The sequence below is a fragment of the Malurus melanocephalus genome, unplaced genomic scaffold (genome assembly GCF_030028575.1).
Source record: "Malurus melanocephalus ecotype Western Australia unplaced genomic scaffold, MMel_1.1 scaffold_34, whole genome shotgun sequence".
In the NCBI taxonomy this organism is placed as follows: domain Eukaryota; kingdom Metazoa; phylum Chordata; class Aves; order Passeriformes; family Maluridae; genus Malurus; species Malurus melanocephalus.
Window position 1 is genome coordinate 3,430,276 of NW_026623266.1, and position 15,050 is coordinate 3,445,325.

Sequence of the window (15,050 nt, forward strand, 5' to 3'; positions counted from 1 at the left end):
TCCCCCTACAAGCAGTGTCACTACCAAAGCTGCCTCCCTGMACCTCCTGGCCCTGGGGCATCCCACTGCTGCTGGCCCTTGTGTCACCCCCAGTGCTCCAATGATCAAAGCACAGCAATGAGACAACCTCTGACCACAAGCACAGCAGGCATGCTCAGCTGCTGCCTTCCTGCAGTGACACTGGAAAATAGAGACAGGCATGAAACAGCCAAACAGAGCAGCAAAGATTGGGCTGTGTAGGGAAGCAGCACTGACTTTACACATTTCATAGAATCACAGAATGTTTTAGRTTTAGAAAGGGACATTTAAATATCATCTCATTTCAATGTTTCTGCCATGGGTAGGGGCCTCTTCCATTAGACCAGGCTTCTCCAAGACCCATCCAACCCAGCCTTGAATTTTAAGGTTGGGGCAGCCAGGGCTTCTTTGCACCAATGCCTCACCACCCTCCCCATAGAGGATTTCTTMCTCATGTGCAACCTAAATCTACATTTTTTTTTTCATTTTAAAACCATTGTCCCTTATCTTTGCACTGACAGTTTCTCTTTTTTTATAAGTCCTCTTAAAGTTTGGAAAGGCTRCAGTAAGGAAGAAGCCTTCTTTTCTCCGTGCTGAGCAGCTCCAACTCCCTCAGCCTGTCTCCATGGCAAAGGTGCTCCAGCTCTCTGATCACCTCTGTGGCCTCCTCTGAACTCACTCCAATAGGTCCATGTTTCCAGTGCTGAGGACCCCAGAACTGATGCTCTCAGTGGCGTCTCACAAAGACATGGAGGCAGAATCCCCTCCCTTGCCCTGATGTACCACTGCTTTGGATGGAGCCCGGGATACAACTGGCTTTCTGGGCTGCAAATGCACATTGCTGGGTCATGTTCAATTTTTATCCCACCAGTATTGCTAAGTCATTCCCACAGGGCTGGTCGCTGCTCCTCACCTGCCACCCAGAGGAGCTGGAAGGACAGCAGGGCGCAAGCCTGAAAAAGAGACAGGAGAAAGAGTTTATTCCTCGGCAAAACCTGCAGAGCAGAGCTGAGTCCGGCGTTGCTTATCAGGAAAAGCGAGGAATGTCGAGGGGCTACCGTCCCTGAGAGAAGCCCAGGGAGACAGAGAGTGGCTGAACGTCCCCAGACCGCGCTGTCGCTGAGGTCGTCCCAGAGAACAGTAGCATCTCTCATCCCCGCCACGGGGATCCCTTGTGTCCCAACATGGGACCCCTCTCGGGACCTTGGAGCATCCTTTCCCCCACTCGCGGACATCCACGCCCACATGTCCCGCGGGGACCCGACTCATCACATGAGGAACTACATTTCCCAAAGGCCTCTGCGCCGAGGCGGCGGAAGGGGCGGGCTGAGCTGCGCATTCTGTTCCGATTGGCTGGCGGGGGCAGTCCGAGCGACCATTGGCTGGCGGGCGGTCACGTGGGGCGGCATTGGTGCGCCGATTCACGTGGGCCCGTGCGGGAGCGGAGAGGAGAGGGGGCGGCGGGCTCGGGCCGGGGGTCCGGGGGAGCGGGTCCGCCGGGGCTCGTCATGCTGGGGGCCCGGGGCGGGTGGCAGGCCCTCCGCCGCTGTGCCTCCCTGCCGCGGGCCGTGCGGCTGCGGGTGCGCGAGGCGCTGGGGGCGCGGGAGCCGGCGGACGCGGTCAGAGTGCAGGTGTGTGCCCGGGGTGTGCCCGGCCCGGAGACGGAGGGAGGGCCTGGAGGGGTGCGGCCCACGCCCGTGCTTCAGGGAGGGAAATGTGGGAGCCCAGCAGAGCTGGCACTGGACTCCCAGATCTCTTTGTGCACTCGTGCAGAGCCTCCCCGTATGATCTCTGGCTGTGTGCTCAGTTCGCTGTTGTTGGAGACAGCGAAGCTTTGGAATCGCTAGGCACATGCAGAGAAGTGCTGTCAGTGTGATGGGTTGTGCTGAATGTGCTCTCCACAGCGTTGGCTTTATCACCTGTTCTGTTCCGGAGAGCGAGCCGTTGCCTCTGTGCTGTTGTTTCATAGATCTTGTGTCRCGTACATCCTGCTTTAGAGCAGTGTGCTTAGAACCATCGATAACACTGACACTGACATTTGCATTCGGTTCTTGTTGTGAACAAAGGTAGCCTGGRATTAATGGGCTTTTCAGCTATGGAGTGCTTTTCCGTGCTGTAGGATTGTGTATTCCCCTGGTTTCTGGTATTTCAAACTCGCAGAGCAGAGGTTGCACACACACAATCCCTGTTTGAATGGAGAACTGTGCAGTTGTCAGTATTTCTGGATGAATGTGAAAAGGACTGGGGTACTTGGTAACAATTTTAAACAAAGCTGAAATAGGATAGATTTAGTTTTATAAGAAAGAAATTTCTTATAAAGAGTGATAAGGCATTGGCACACGTTGCCTAGACAAGATGTAGCTACCCCATCCCTGGAAGCATTCAGGATGGGGCTTGGAGCAGCCTGGTCTAGTGGAAGCTGTCCCTACCCATGACAGCGAGGTTAACTAGGTGACCTTTAAGGTCCCTTTTAATTCAAGTCTTTCTATGATTCTGCTGACCCCAGAACAAGGTTGTAGCACTGCTATTCCTGCTCACACGTAGGTGAAGCCTAATCGGGTAGGAAGAAGCTCATCCAGTATAGGTTCTTTTCAGATATAGTTTGATGAATAACAAGCTGGAATAAACTTACGCTAAAATTTGCAATACTGCTATTCCTCTCCCTTCCCTGTCCTCCAGACCCTTGCTGCTTTGCTCTTCTTCTGTGGTGGCAAAATGCGGGGGTTTTGTATTAAAATGGGCTAGGAATCTGGTCTGGTTTAAATCTGACCTTATTATGGCCAGGTTGTTGGAATGTGCAATCTAGTCAGAGTTAGGATTGTCACTTTCATTGCTCATTCATTCTGGTAAAGTGTGAAGTGGTCAAAACATTGCTGCAGCAGCAATGTTACTAATTTAATTCTTTTCATGACGTGGGGCGGCAGGAGGTGTCGTAGGAGGTACTAATTTAATTCTTTTCATGAAACTGGACAAAGTATTTTTAAATTTTTTTCTTAATATCTTTTTTTTTTTTCCCATGGGCACAGTGAAGCAGTGTTTATTTTGAGGTGTAAGGAGAAACATCCAAGGCAGTAATTGTATTTTTGTTCTGCATGAATACGTAGTTTTTCACATGAATCTGTTGGCTTGATCATTGTTTTAGTAGTCCAGCAGTTCAGGGCACGTTAACAGCTAGTGAAAAGATTTGAAGATTTGAAAGATTGGAACCTTTCTACAGGAATACAGCAACAAAATTGAGCCAAAAAGAACAGTCKTGAGTCTATTGTAATGAAGAACAGTRCATTACTGGTTTCTCCTGTTTTAGWAAGAAGAGTTTGGAAGGGACATCACTAATAAGAATGTGTACTTTGCCAAAACACAACTTCAAAGTACTTTATTGCTTTCTGTATTCTCATCTCCCCAAAGATGCAGGTACATMTTGTTCATCCTTGCTGTACTCAGGAAGAGACTGCCTCAGAAGGATGTCTCTGCCTAAGGATTTGTTCGTCTCTGCTTTGAAGTCTGCAGAAGAACTTAACGCTGACTTTTCTTCTCTTTTATTTTTTATTACTATTAATTTTTGCCTCTAAAGAAACAGTTACTTTGGTTTCAGGAAGAAGCTGAAATAGGCCTGAAGTGGTGTGTCCATCTCAGCTGGAAGAAGAGCATGACTACACAGCATTCCTGTCAAGCAATACCAGATCTCTTTTTCTTTTACTTCTAGGGCTGGGTCCGCTCTGTCCGATCCCAGAAGGAAGTTCTGTTCCTGCACATAAATGATGGGAGTTCTCTGGAAAACCTCCAGGTGGTTGCTGATCCTAGCCTGGAAAAGAGGTTGGTCTGTTTGAAATAACTGGAGAAATACACGTGTTGAGCAGTGCTTTGAGGACTCTGCTCAGGCCTCCTTTCCTGTGCCAGGGACTCACCAGCCTCTGGCGCCTGCCCTGAYAGGAAAGGCACTACCACAGTCTGTGGTCTATGGATGCACCTTTAGGAAGGGAGAGTGTCAGACTACTCTGTCTGCAGTTAGGTGAGGCCCTGTGGATCTCTTGATTAATCCTAGGAGATTAATTTGGACCTTATTTTCTTAGTAGTTGTAGCACTGCTGTTTTTGGAATTGCTGTTGGAATTGCTTGGAAATCACACAAGGTAGCCAGGGAAAACTGTCGCCTTCTGGAAGGTGCTGTTGCTCTTTGTGAAACAACTGAARGGCTGGCACAGTAGGCATAACCCCTGGGTAGGCATGTTTGTTCTATTATAATAAAATAATGCTCTTGTTTTTTGTTCGTTACTCTCAGTTGTTCATTAGGCTAAGGTTGGGAGTTTTGGGATGATCCAGGAACCTTCTGTGTGTAACTGGACTTATAAAAGATTTTTAAMCCTCATTTGTCCCTGCCTATAAACCTCATTTGTCCCTACCAARAGCCCTTTCTAATAAAAACGTGACACTTTTCCCCTCACTTGTCCAACATTCCTGCCTTGTCCTAAATTCCTCTATAGCTTTGTGAATCTTCACATTCCCACCTCTTCATTTAATAACTTTTCATCAGTTAAKCTCTGTGGCTACAGCATCTCCTGTGATCTCAAGTGATCCAGCTAAATTGACAGGAATCTCCCTTCTGAATGTAGTGGTATCAGCACCTAGTTAAGCTTGTTTTTTTTCTTGGTTTCTTAGAGACCTGACTTTTGGAAGCGCAGTGGAAGTGCAAGGGAAGCTTGTCAAAAGTCCTCACAAGATGCAAAACATGGAGCTGCAGGCTGAAACCATTCATGTAGTGGGACCTTGTGATATTTGGGTATGTCACTGCAGCAGGAGGGGTAGGACTGCTGGAAATGGATTTTCAAAGGTCCAAGTATCCAGCAGAGCATGCTTGAAACTGTTTTTTCTGAGTGGTCCTGCAGACTTCGATTTGTCAGCAGTGTCTGTCGGGTGCATCAAAGGAGAAACATGGGATCACCATGAAAGCTCATTTCTGGGATAGAGTCATTTCTCCATGGAAAATATGCACAGGCTGACAGTCAAGAGTTTGCCTTTGTCCCACCCTGAAGCACTTACCTGTGCAGGTGGATTACCTGGTAATTTTGGCTGGGTTATGAATTGGAGAAACAGTGCAACTGGCAAGACACTCCAGGTTGTGCAGCTGCAAGAGCCGTATCTGCCACAGGCACATTCAGAAGCAGCTTGCTTGTTGTAGCAGTGAGGTGAACAGCTGGATTTCAGGGGGCTCAACATCCAAAAGGTGGAGCATTTTAGAGTGCTAGTACCTTCTTTTGTGTTCATGGCTCTTGCCCTGCTGTAATCATTATAAAATTCATAAAATAAMCAGAAAAGATAGTCAAAAGCATCTAGTTCTTCTGTGCTCTGTAATGGTGCTTGAGTTTTAGCAGAGATGGCATTCTGTGAATAGCAATAAAACCGCATTGATTCCCAAGTTCTCATCCTCTTATTTTGATTTCCTTGTGTTTCCAGTCATTTCCCCTGAAGATGAAGGAGAGRCACCCACTGGAGTATGTCCGACAGTTCCCTCACCTGCGGTGCAGGAACAACACCCTGGGCTCCCTCCTGCGAATCCGCAGTGAAGCCACTGCAGGCATCCATTCCTTCTTCCAGGTAGTCCCTTCTGTACCAAGCCTCATGTGTGGAGCCCCCCAGGCTGGCTTTAGGGAGCAGGTTAGGAGGGAAAGAGTAGGACATCTTGCCTGCAGGGCATGGATTTTAGACACGGTGGTTTTCTTTCCAGGCCTGGGCCTGGCTGGGCCTTGGCCAGACTGTTCCTTGTGCTCAGGCAGAGTCTTTCCACCTATTTCATGTTATTTATCCCTTTCACTGAGTTGCAGTGTAACTGCCTGCAAGTGTGTGGTCTCTGGAACACARCATAATGTGGACTTGTTTAACCATCCTCTGCAGTGACCTTACGGTCCYTGGACAGAAACCTCCTCCCACGTAGAAAAATCTGTGATACAGGAGCACAAACTGACTCAGAGTTTCWTGTTATTCTCAGCTCTTGCCTTTCTCATATTGCAGTACAAATTTCTGTGGATGCTGAGATCAGTTGAGATTCAGTTAATCAGTTGAGACTGAGTTAATCTCAGTTGAGATTAGTTGAGATCAGGAGACTCCTGATGCATTTCGAACTGATGGATGGGAGCCACCTGTGTTTTCTGAATGTGTCACTCAAGCTGTGRGCACAGCACAGGCTTTGTGCAGGCAAGGGACTAGTGAATCGACTCTGATGCCAGATGCCCCATAGAGGCCATGCAATTCTTTGTGTGAGTAGAGAAAGAGAGGTAGCAAGTCCTCTAACGCACCTGGGCTCTTCTTTAAAACTCTTCCTAGAAATAAACATGTTTTAGTTAAGATAAGATGGCTTTTGTTTGAGTAAAATCATGTCCAGAACATTCTGATGACAAAGCTCATATTTAGTAATTAGTGCTGCCCAAGGAACAGGTTAGAAACATCAAGATGAATTTCTGGTTCCAAGTTTGCTGCTCTTTATTGCTTGTAGTTGCAAAGAGGGCTTGCTTGCTCTAAGAATTGTATTGTCTGTGTGCAACTGCATGGTAATTGGATGAGTTTTGTTGGGGTGTTTTTTGTGGGTTTTTTGTTTAATTTTGTTTTTGTTTTTTTTAAGAGCCTATTAGAAGKCCTGTGTCAGGTAAAGCTGCTGGTTTCGGGATTGTGCCTGCTCCTRAGAGAGAAGCCAGCTTTTTGGGCATCAGTCTGTGCAGGTGTGGAGCCACTAGATGGCACTGCCTACAACGATTTGTGCTTCCAAACCTGGACATGGAAGGCAGCTGAGMTACAAAAACCATCTTATTCAGGCGTTGCTTCTCTAAATCAACTCCTGCTCAGGCTCTGACATACCTTTCTGTTAACAATGGTCAAGAACAGACCTGTATTAAGAAGTAGAATGTATCATCAATTCAGCAGCAGTAGCTACACTAAAGTTATTTTAAAAGTAATGAGGTCTAAGGAATAAGATTTGATCCCAGACCTGATATTTACAAATGCTTATATGAGAACTCTCCTAGCACCAGGAATGTGTGCAATTTGCTCCATTTCTAATGGAAGGAATTCTTCTAAAATTGCCAGCTGCCTTATCCCAAGAATATTGCAATTTCCAGTTTGAYAGTGTCAGAACATACCATAGCTAAAAAGTATAATTGGAGCATTTTAACTCTGCAAAGCTGTAAGGAGCTTAATGGCGGAAGAAAATAAGTGGAGCTTTTTGAATACACACTCAAAATTATCAAGACTCTCTGTAACTTTAAAAACCTCTCTTTTCAGCCTGTTCATTTCCAGAAATAAATGACTAATGCTAAATGCCTTTGGTTTGCATGTGAGAGCTAAAATGTCCTCTTTAAGTCTTCTCCTGAGTATTGTGGTCCATATGGGATAGGAACATTGTTCCTATGCACAGTAAGATAGTTGCATTGTGAATGGCAGCTTCCACTTTGCACATTAAGTTCCAGGTTTGTCAGAACCAGTAATGCAATTTGAATTATTTTAGAAGCTTTTATAAGGGGAATTATCCAACAGGTTTTTAGGGAATTCTCTTATTTCGGATCTGTGCAGTTTGCATTCCTTTCCAAAGCATGTAAGGGCTCTTCTGTGTGGAATGTGCTTCTTTACAGCAACTGCTATCTCTGTATGAAGAATCGAGGCAATTTTCCAAAATCTATTGTGGAGCTGGGAGGCCATGTAACCGGCAGATCTCTGAATATGCAAAGGATTGTGTCAGACCTGAGTTTTGTATCGGTAGACAGAAACTTCCTACTCCAGGCAAAGCAAGTAGTTCTGGATCCAAAACTCCCATCTATGCAGTGGCTGGATCCCAGTGAGGAGCCAGGGTCTTTGCACCTGTAACCAAGGTAGCCTAGAGCTGACTGCAAAGACTTTTCTCCCTCTTGGTTGTGTACTGTACTCCCACAAAATGCATTGCATGTCCATATGAGCTTTTTGTCCCAAATTAATTTTGGTTTGATTCTCAGAGTGGACAGTAAATACTACTCCTGTTTTCCTAGCCCTTTAACTAGCTGGTGATAAAGACCAGTACCTCTCATGTGACTGAATTGCATTATTTTGGTAAAAGTTGTGAAGCTAAGATGTATCCATCTGCTGAATATTGGGTTGGAGCTGTTTTAAAAGCCTACAGCTGCACTGCAGAGAAGTCCATAGAACAGGGATTCTTTCTTCGTTCAGCCTTCCTCGTTTTGGAGGCCTCTGCTGGATTTATGAACTATTACCTAAATGTGTAATTCTGCAGGTACTTAGAGCATGATCAATTGTGCCAAATGAGTGTGCTTGAAATCGCCAGGGTATACCCTGTCTCTTAAAATCAGTTTGACTTCAGTATCTCAGAAGATGCAAGGTAGGACTGACACTTTGATCGTGGTTGGATGGTTTTAGGTGTCTCTTTCATCCAGTGTGTGATTTCTGTCATCCAGCACATTTGATCACTTCTTTTAGTGAAGAATACTAAGAGTGTCCTTCGCTTAACCACTGCCTTCCAAAAAGCTGAAAGAAACAAAGTGTTGAGGTTGTAGGGGTGAATTTGATTGACACTGCCCAAAAATGCTGGAGGGAGTCAGAAGAAAAGGGAATGGTGTGGAAACAAGCCATTGGAAAAAAAAAACTGATAGTAATGACATAAATCTCCTTTGGTTATGAAACGTGGAGGAAAATGCACAGGTAGTAAACATGGTTTGTAAATCATTGTAAATCATGCTAGCATTCAGTTTGTCATCTGTCCCTGTGAGACAGAAGCTGCCTAAAAGACTACATGTGCTGTCTTGGGTGGGGGCTAATGGCCATTCTTGAGGGTGATATTTGATATCTTTMGACTATAAACTTTGGTGTTCTGTCTGTTCCAGGATAATGGATATGTGCATATTCATACTCCGATAATTACATCCAATGACTGTGAAGGTGCTGGGGAGCTCTTTCAAATTGAGGTAAGTTGGGTTGCATAAAGTTTGTTTTGATTTTTTTTTTCAAAGCAGTTCTTTTGCTTTGTTATTGAAGGTTAGAAGAAATGTTTATGAACCCTTTTATGTACTTCTGTGATTAGTTTTTTAATATAGCAATCCTTTGCTTCAAYTAGTAATTTAGTAAGCAGATGCATTATCTTTTTTTTATTTTGTTGCTATTTAGTGCATTAATCAGCACCTTTTGTACTGATGAGGTTGTTCTATCCCTGGTGCTGTGCAAAAATTTACGAAGAACAGCAGAGGGAGGTGGAACATCTTAGTAAACAGACTGATGTGATCATAAGAGCCCAAGAGATGGGATGGGTCATTCAGGACAGCCTCAAATATTTCTTAGCTTTGAAACAAAGAATGTAATTCACCATGAGATAATCCTTAAAAAATAAGTCAGCAGTACCTGAAACTCCTTTTCACCTGTGTGTGTATACAGGTTCCTCCCTTCAAGCTACTCTGTTGTATGTCAGAATTCTCCCCCAATATGTCAARCCTCCCCATAACCACCCCAAATTATTGCCACAATCTGTCATGATAAGAAGTACTTCACATCATGGGTCAGAACGTCCTGTGAAACTGAAACACAGCCATAACCACTAAAATCTTCCGATTTCTCATGATTTCTGACCCCACATTCATGAATCATACGGAATTCCATCTGCGTTTTATACTTCTATATTTGTAGCTCACTCTTCTGTCTCAAACAGTGGCATCCATTGCCACTTGTGCTTATTGGCTCCAGCTTTGCTGGTGATTCATCTGCAAGCAAAAGACAAATTGTTGAGGTAGCACTTACTTGCTGTGGGATCGTGGGATCGTATCTTCCACTCTGCACAGCCTCATGACAGAAAAAGCTTCTGTCTACTCGTTCTTCAGGATCTCAAGATCTAACCTGTGCTACCAATGATTCCCTTCCAGACCGGTACACRTGGCTCAGCTTTTTGCTTGCTGGGACAATAAGGTTGATTAGCTAAACTAAATTGTTCCTGTTTAATTGAGATGCCTTAATGCTACCCAAGGTTCATTCCAGGCTGTTGCATGCAAATTAAGATGTGAAAACAAGTGACACTTAATGATGGCAACATTATGCAGTTTGCAGCTGTACCGTGTATTGCGTCTTTGGTACAAATTGTATCCACTTGAAAACTGTAGAGGATGCAGGACTACAGCGTAGGTGGCTGGTAGTGACAGAAGCCCTGATGCAAATGTTGAATGAGGTACTAAACTGTGAGTGTGAAACTTGTATAAACTGGATCTTATCTAAATGCATGGTTCCAGGCAAATACTTTGCTCCTCTCCAGTGGGGATTTCTGAGGTGCAAATAATACCTGTCTTGAAGAAATGTAGCTACAGCTGTRCTTGAAAGGTGTGCTGTAAGTGCCAAGTCAGAGCCCATTAAGTGACCTGTGCCACAAAGAAAGAGCTTCACAGACCCATTTGCTGGGAAGGAGGAAGTTCTCCCTGGTTTCCTGTTTCTTCTTTGAGTACTGCTTCATTGTCAGGCCTAATTTAGGACTTAGTTCTGTTTCTGCAAAGCCCTGTTCAGAATTGGTCTGGCTAGCAGAGATCTAAGATCACCTGCTACCCTCCTGGGACCACTTCACTCCACTGGAGTAGTGACAMTGTTTTTTGACAGTGAAAACGTGGCGAAGATTAAGGCTGCCTTGGGCTGTGCATGTGAGGCTGTCAGACATAAAGAGTGACAGAAGGGTGTCAGACATAATAATAAGGGTGTGGTATTTGCAGTAGAGCCCAGAATCTTCATGTGCTTTTAACCAAACCAACTCTCAAGACAATCCAGTCTGCWGTATTCAGTCACTTTTTAAACTAGCCTTTAATTCAGTGTTTGAACAGGCCAAGGGAGAAAMTAAATTCCTCTTGTATTTGTGCCGGAGCCAAGAATTCTGGTGATTGGAATTGATGAAATTCAAATGGAATCTTCAAATTAGAGTCTTCATTTTCAAAATATATTTAGATGCTGTTCCTTAAGTTTTAAGACCTGTCTTCTAGCTGCAAATTGGTGTCCKATTGCTCCTGAATTTGTAGTAGTTATGTCTACTTATTAACAGATTGTTAACAGATTGGCTTTTTCTGCCTTTTGGGTTTTTTGTTTTTTTTAACTAATAGTCTCACCAGTTTAGCTGACCTGCCGCAGGTGCTGTAAGTTGCAAACTTTAGTGGAATAGCCTTTAAGTCCCAAGTAGAGGCTGCTTTTGCACCCACTGTGAACTATTGCCTTTAAATAGCTATTTTCTCTGACTGGCACAGTTTTAATCCTCTGACTAATGTCTGATGGCTGCTCTGATCCATGCATTCTTTGGAAATGATGGAAAGTGAAGAGAGTGGGAATRTGTTTTTACATGTGACTTGAAAAGATGGGCAAAAATGTATCTGAAGTTAGAATGAAAAGGCTTTTTGAAATATGGTCTTTGATTCCTAAATCTCTTAATCCTGTAGGATTTRTGTTTGTTTATATGTTCAGCTTCCTCATTATCTTTGTTTGGTTTTGGGTGTACTGCTTAGTCTGTACATAGCTTTGGCTGGGATGCTCACATACTAGGGGTGGGGGAGAATCCATTCTCTCTCTCTGGGCAAATCAGTTCAAATAAGCATTTTTAAAATGAAGTACCATAATGGTGAAAAGAGTGCAGTAAGCAGAGGATGTTTTAAAAAATAAGTCATAAGATGGTAGCAACTCCAGAGAAAACGTCTGAAAAGTGTAGCTTTGTGGAGAAACTGCCAGAACTGTGAAAATACAACTAGGCAGATCTTAACCCACATGGAGAACATCAGCAACACCAGCTTGTGGATTTCTGCACTGTTGGCAGTGTTTTCCTTGGGTGGAAGCATGTAGGGAGGAAGCATCTTGTTTTTGCTTCTTTCTTTAAAGTAAATTTATTGAGAACACTGGGAGAGCTTTGACTGTTGAGAAAGTGGTGTTTCTGTATCATCCAAAGCAGGACAGAGTAGTTCTTGACATAGGGAAAATGCAGATCAGCAAGGGCAGATAGCCCTCGTGATTTTATTTTAACCTGAAAATAATTTCTCTATACCAGAAAGTTTAGCATCTCCACCTCAGCACAGGTTCTTTCCTTGTGCTTTTTTTTTCCTTTTATCTTCTGAAGTCTAAAATTCTTAGCAGCTTTGTATGTTACAAGGAACTTTACCCAGTCCCCTTCTTGGGCTGCATCTTCAGAAATCTGCCTTACCCTTGTCCTTGTGACCCAGCTGCATGTCTGTTCCTTACTATTTTCAGTAGCCTCCCACTCTGTCTGCAGTTTTGAAGGCTCTGTGCTTTCTGAGTCTCTTGCTCTCTTTTCCACTGTCTCCCTGGAAAATCTTCTTTGTATGGCCACCCTCAGCTGCCRTGGAGAAGGTAGAGGCTGCTCTGTAAGAGCCTGTCTGGCGCAGGACACTGCAGCTGGTTCAATGCGGGGTCCACAGCTGCTTCCTCTATTGCCAAGCTGCAGCCTTYTAAGAGAACTTGGCGTGCAGTGAATTCCAAAGCACARCAGCTGTATCAYRCATTCACAGCTCCTTAAAGTAGATMTCAATTTTTCTTGTCTGTGGCCTTACTCCTTCCTGGGACCACTCTCTACGTGTAAGGAGTGCTGCACTCTACTTGTCAGCTCCGTCAGAGGTAAAATGTGCTCTGTGTGAGGCTTGTCTCTTCCCACACACACACCTCGTAGCGTGTGGATACTGTTTGGCTGAACCCAGCATCTGGATCAGGCCATTTCATTACCTGAAAGGATATTTATCTGTAAACCTGAAGAGCTATCCAGGTATAGTTCTTCTCTAAAGTGCTTCTGGAGATTGTATAGTGTTGGGCTTGTGGGGATTTTTTGCCCCTTACTCACGGGAGTGAATGTCAAAGTTTTTAGATTCCCGAAGGTGCAAGTTTATGGCTGTGCCAGCTGTGGCACCAGAAATATGTACCTGCTGCTGAAGATACAGAAACTTACTCCTACCCTCCCTTTGGTGCTACTAAAAAATGTCCTTGTCAGCACCAGCTGGGATCTGCTGGGAGAATCATAGTGAAATTCAACAGTATTAGTGTGTGTCAGGTGTTTTCCCTTTTGGAGATGTGTGACAGCCTGGGWGGCAGCCAGTCCCTCAGAGACTGGGACTTCAGAGATGTGCTCAGCAGGGATCAGGGTAAGCTGGACCTGAGATGAGGGAGGGCTTGCTTTTTCATGTTCTAGCTCTCCCAGTTTCTGCTCGTTTGTACCTGATTCATATCCGCCTGTCCAGCCCGTATTTATGAGATGTTATTCATTCCAGCACATATTTATGAGATGTTTGTCTCAGCAGAACCAGCTGTTATTGCTCAGTGTAAGTCCAGCTGATCAGAATTAGGACTGGAATTGCAAGGAGGACTTCTTGGAAATMAGGAATTGTGCTGGGGTTGTCTAAAAAGGAACATCCCATCATATTTATAATAGGGTGTCACAGAGGGCAAATCTGGATTAAAAATGTGTTGCTGGGAAACTGCAGCAGCGTGGTGGTATGGGCCTTGACTGGAGTTACAGCAATGATTTCTATGAGCTTTTCAAGTCTCCTCTGATCCTTTCATGCTTTTGGCTTTCACAGAATGTAAGACAGAATCAAATGGTTTGTACTCTCCTGAAGCTAATTGCCTCAAGGAAAAGTTAATACAAGACTGACATCAAAGGGAATAATTTTAAATTAAATCATTAGACATTTGAGGAGATGGAGAACAAAACAGGTACTAAATCCAGTTGTTCTTGTATTTAGAATGAGAATAAAAGCCTTTGAAGTTAATGTCAAATACTAGTATGTTTATAGCACATTTACTCTGAGACACCAAAATGTTTCATACAGATTCCCCCTCCCTCTTCCCCCACTGTAATTTAGGTAGTTTTCGACTGTGGAATGAAGAGATCTTAAAAGAAAACGCATAATTCCCCTCCTAATCTTTTATCAAGTCCAAATTTTGGRGGTGGGAAGTGAGAGAAGCATCCCCTAAGTCAAGTAAAAGCACCACAGCATTGTTGCTTCATTTTGCTAGTCAWGGACATGAAAACCAATCTCACCCAGTGCCAGAGTGAAGGGGTAGTGTCTCCTACCATATATTTGTCTTGGGGCTATAGTTGCATATAATAAAGAAGCCAGCTTGACCTAAAAGGCTCAGCATGAATCTGGGGCACTGGCACTTGGGAATATTGGCCTGTGCTTGAATGTATAAAGTGGAGGAAGCACCTCCAGTGGACTAGCTACTRTTTGTACATGTGAAAAGGGCAGCTGCTAATTACAGAATCTCCCCTTGCTGAAGGGATCCCTTCTGAGCAAAAAAGAAGGCTGCAGGTTTTCAGAAGCCCGGTTCAGAAGTAGATTGTCTCACTTTCTCCAGTCACTTACTGTGTTTCTATTTTTCCTGTGTCTCTGAGATCTGATTTGGAGAATGAAAAATGACACAGTCATTATAAACAAACCAAGCCCCAGCTCCTAGAGACAGCTGTATCCTGTTTGTGGATTTGGGGGGAAGCGTTGAGATTTTGTGGCTGATTTCTTGTTCTTTTCTTGCTTCCAGTTTGTCCCTTTCTTATTGTTGAGCATCCTACAAGGTTAGGTGGGATTTKTCACTTGTGAAACAAGGAATATAGCTGAACTAAGCTGCAGGAAAAGAGAAACCAGMGGTACATGGCTCTTCTCTTTAGTGTTCTGGCCATAGTTTTGGGGCTGCAGTATGTGAATGTTTGATGTTTATTAATATCCTTACTGTTTTTGAGCAAATGCTCTGGGTTTATTTGATAAAAACAATAGGGGCCTTCTTCTGAATCCTTGGAGTTTGGTATTTGGTTTTTTTAGAACCACAAAACCTCTGAAACAAAGGAAGCAGTCCTGGAATTACAGCCACAAATTGTCATATTTTCATTGATCTCTATGGAACAAGGCAAGCTTGCTCTTTTCTTTAGTGTGATGCTGTGAAGAGATTAAACTACCTTGTGATCTGAGGTTTTTGGAAGTCACTGTTTTATCTTGGTGATAAGCAGCAGAGAACACAAGCAGCACCTTCAAACTTATTGAGAAAAATGGCAGGTTGTAGG

The 15,050-nt window shown here is 44.1% G+C and overlaps 1 protein-coding gene across 3 annotated transcripts in view; it reads left to right on the forward strand.

Annotated features, from left to right (window-relative positions):
- Positions 1 to 1,511: 1,511 nt before the first annotated feature.
- Positions 1,512 to 15,050, forward strand: part of NARS2 (asparaginyl-tRNA synthetase 2, mitochondrial) — a 47,673-nt gene continuing 34,134 nt past the window's right edge. For all 3 annotated transcript variants that reach the window (XM_057364073.1, XM_057364071.1, XM_057364074.1), the window contains exons 1-5: positions 1,512 to 1,649; positions 3,722 to 3,831; positions 4,673 to 4,793; positions 5,468 to 5,608; positions 8,872 to 8,952. In XM_057364073.1, coding sequence (XP_057220056.1) covers positions 1,527 to 1,649; positions 3,722 to 3,831; positions 4,673 to 4,793; positions 5,468 to 5,608; positions 8,872 to 8,952 — 576 coding nt within the window. In that variant the 5' untranslated portion in view covers positions 1,512 to 1,526. The remainder of the gene's footprint in view (positions 1,650 to 3,721; positions 3,832 to 4,672; positions 4,794 to 5,467; positions 5,609 to 8,871; positions 8,953 to 15,050) is intronic.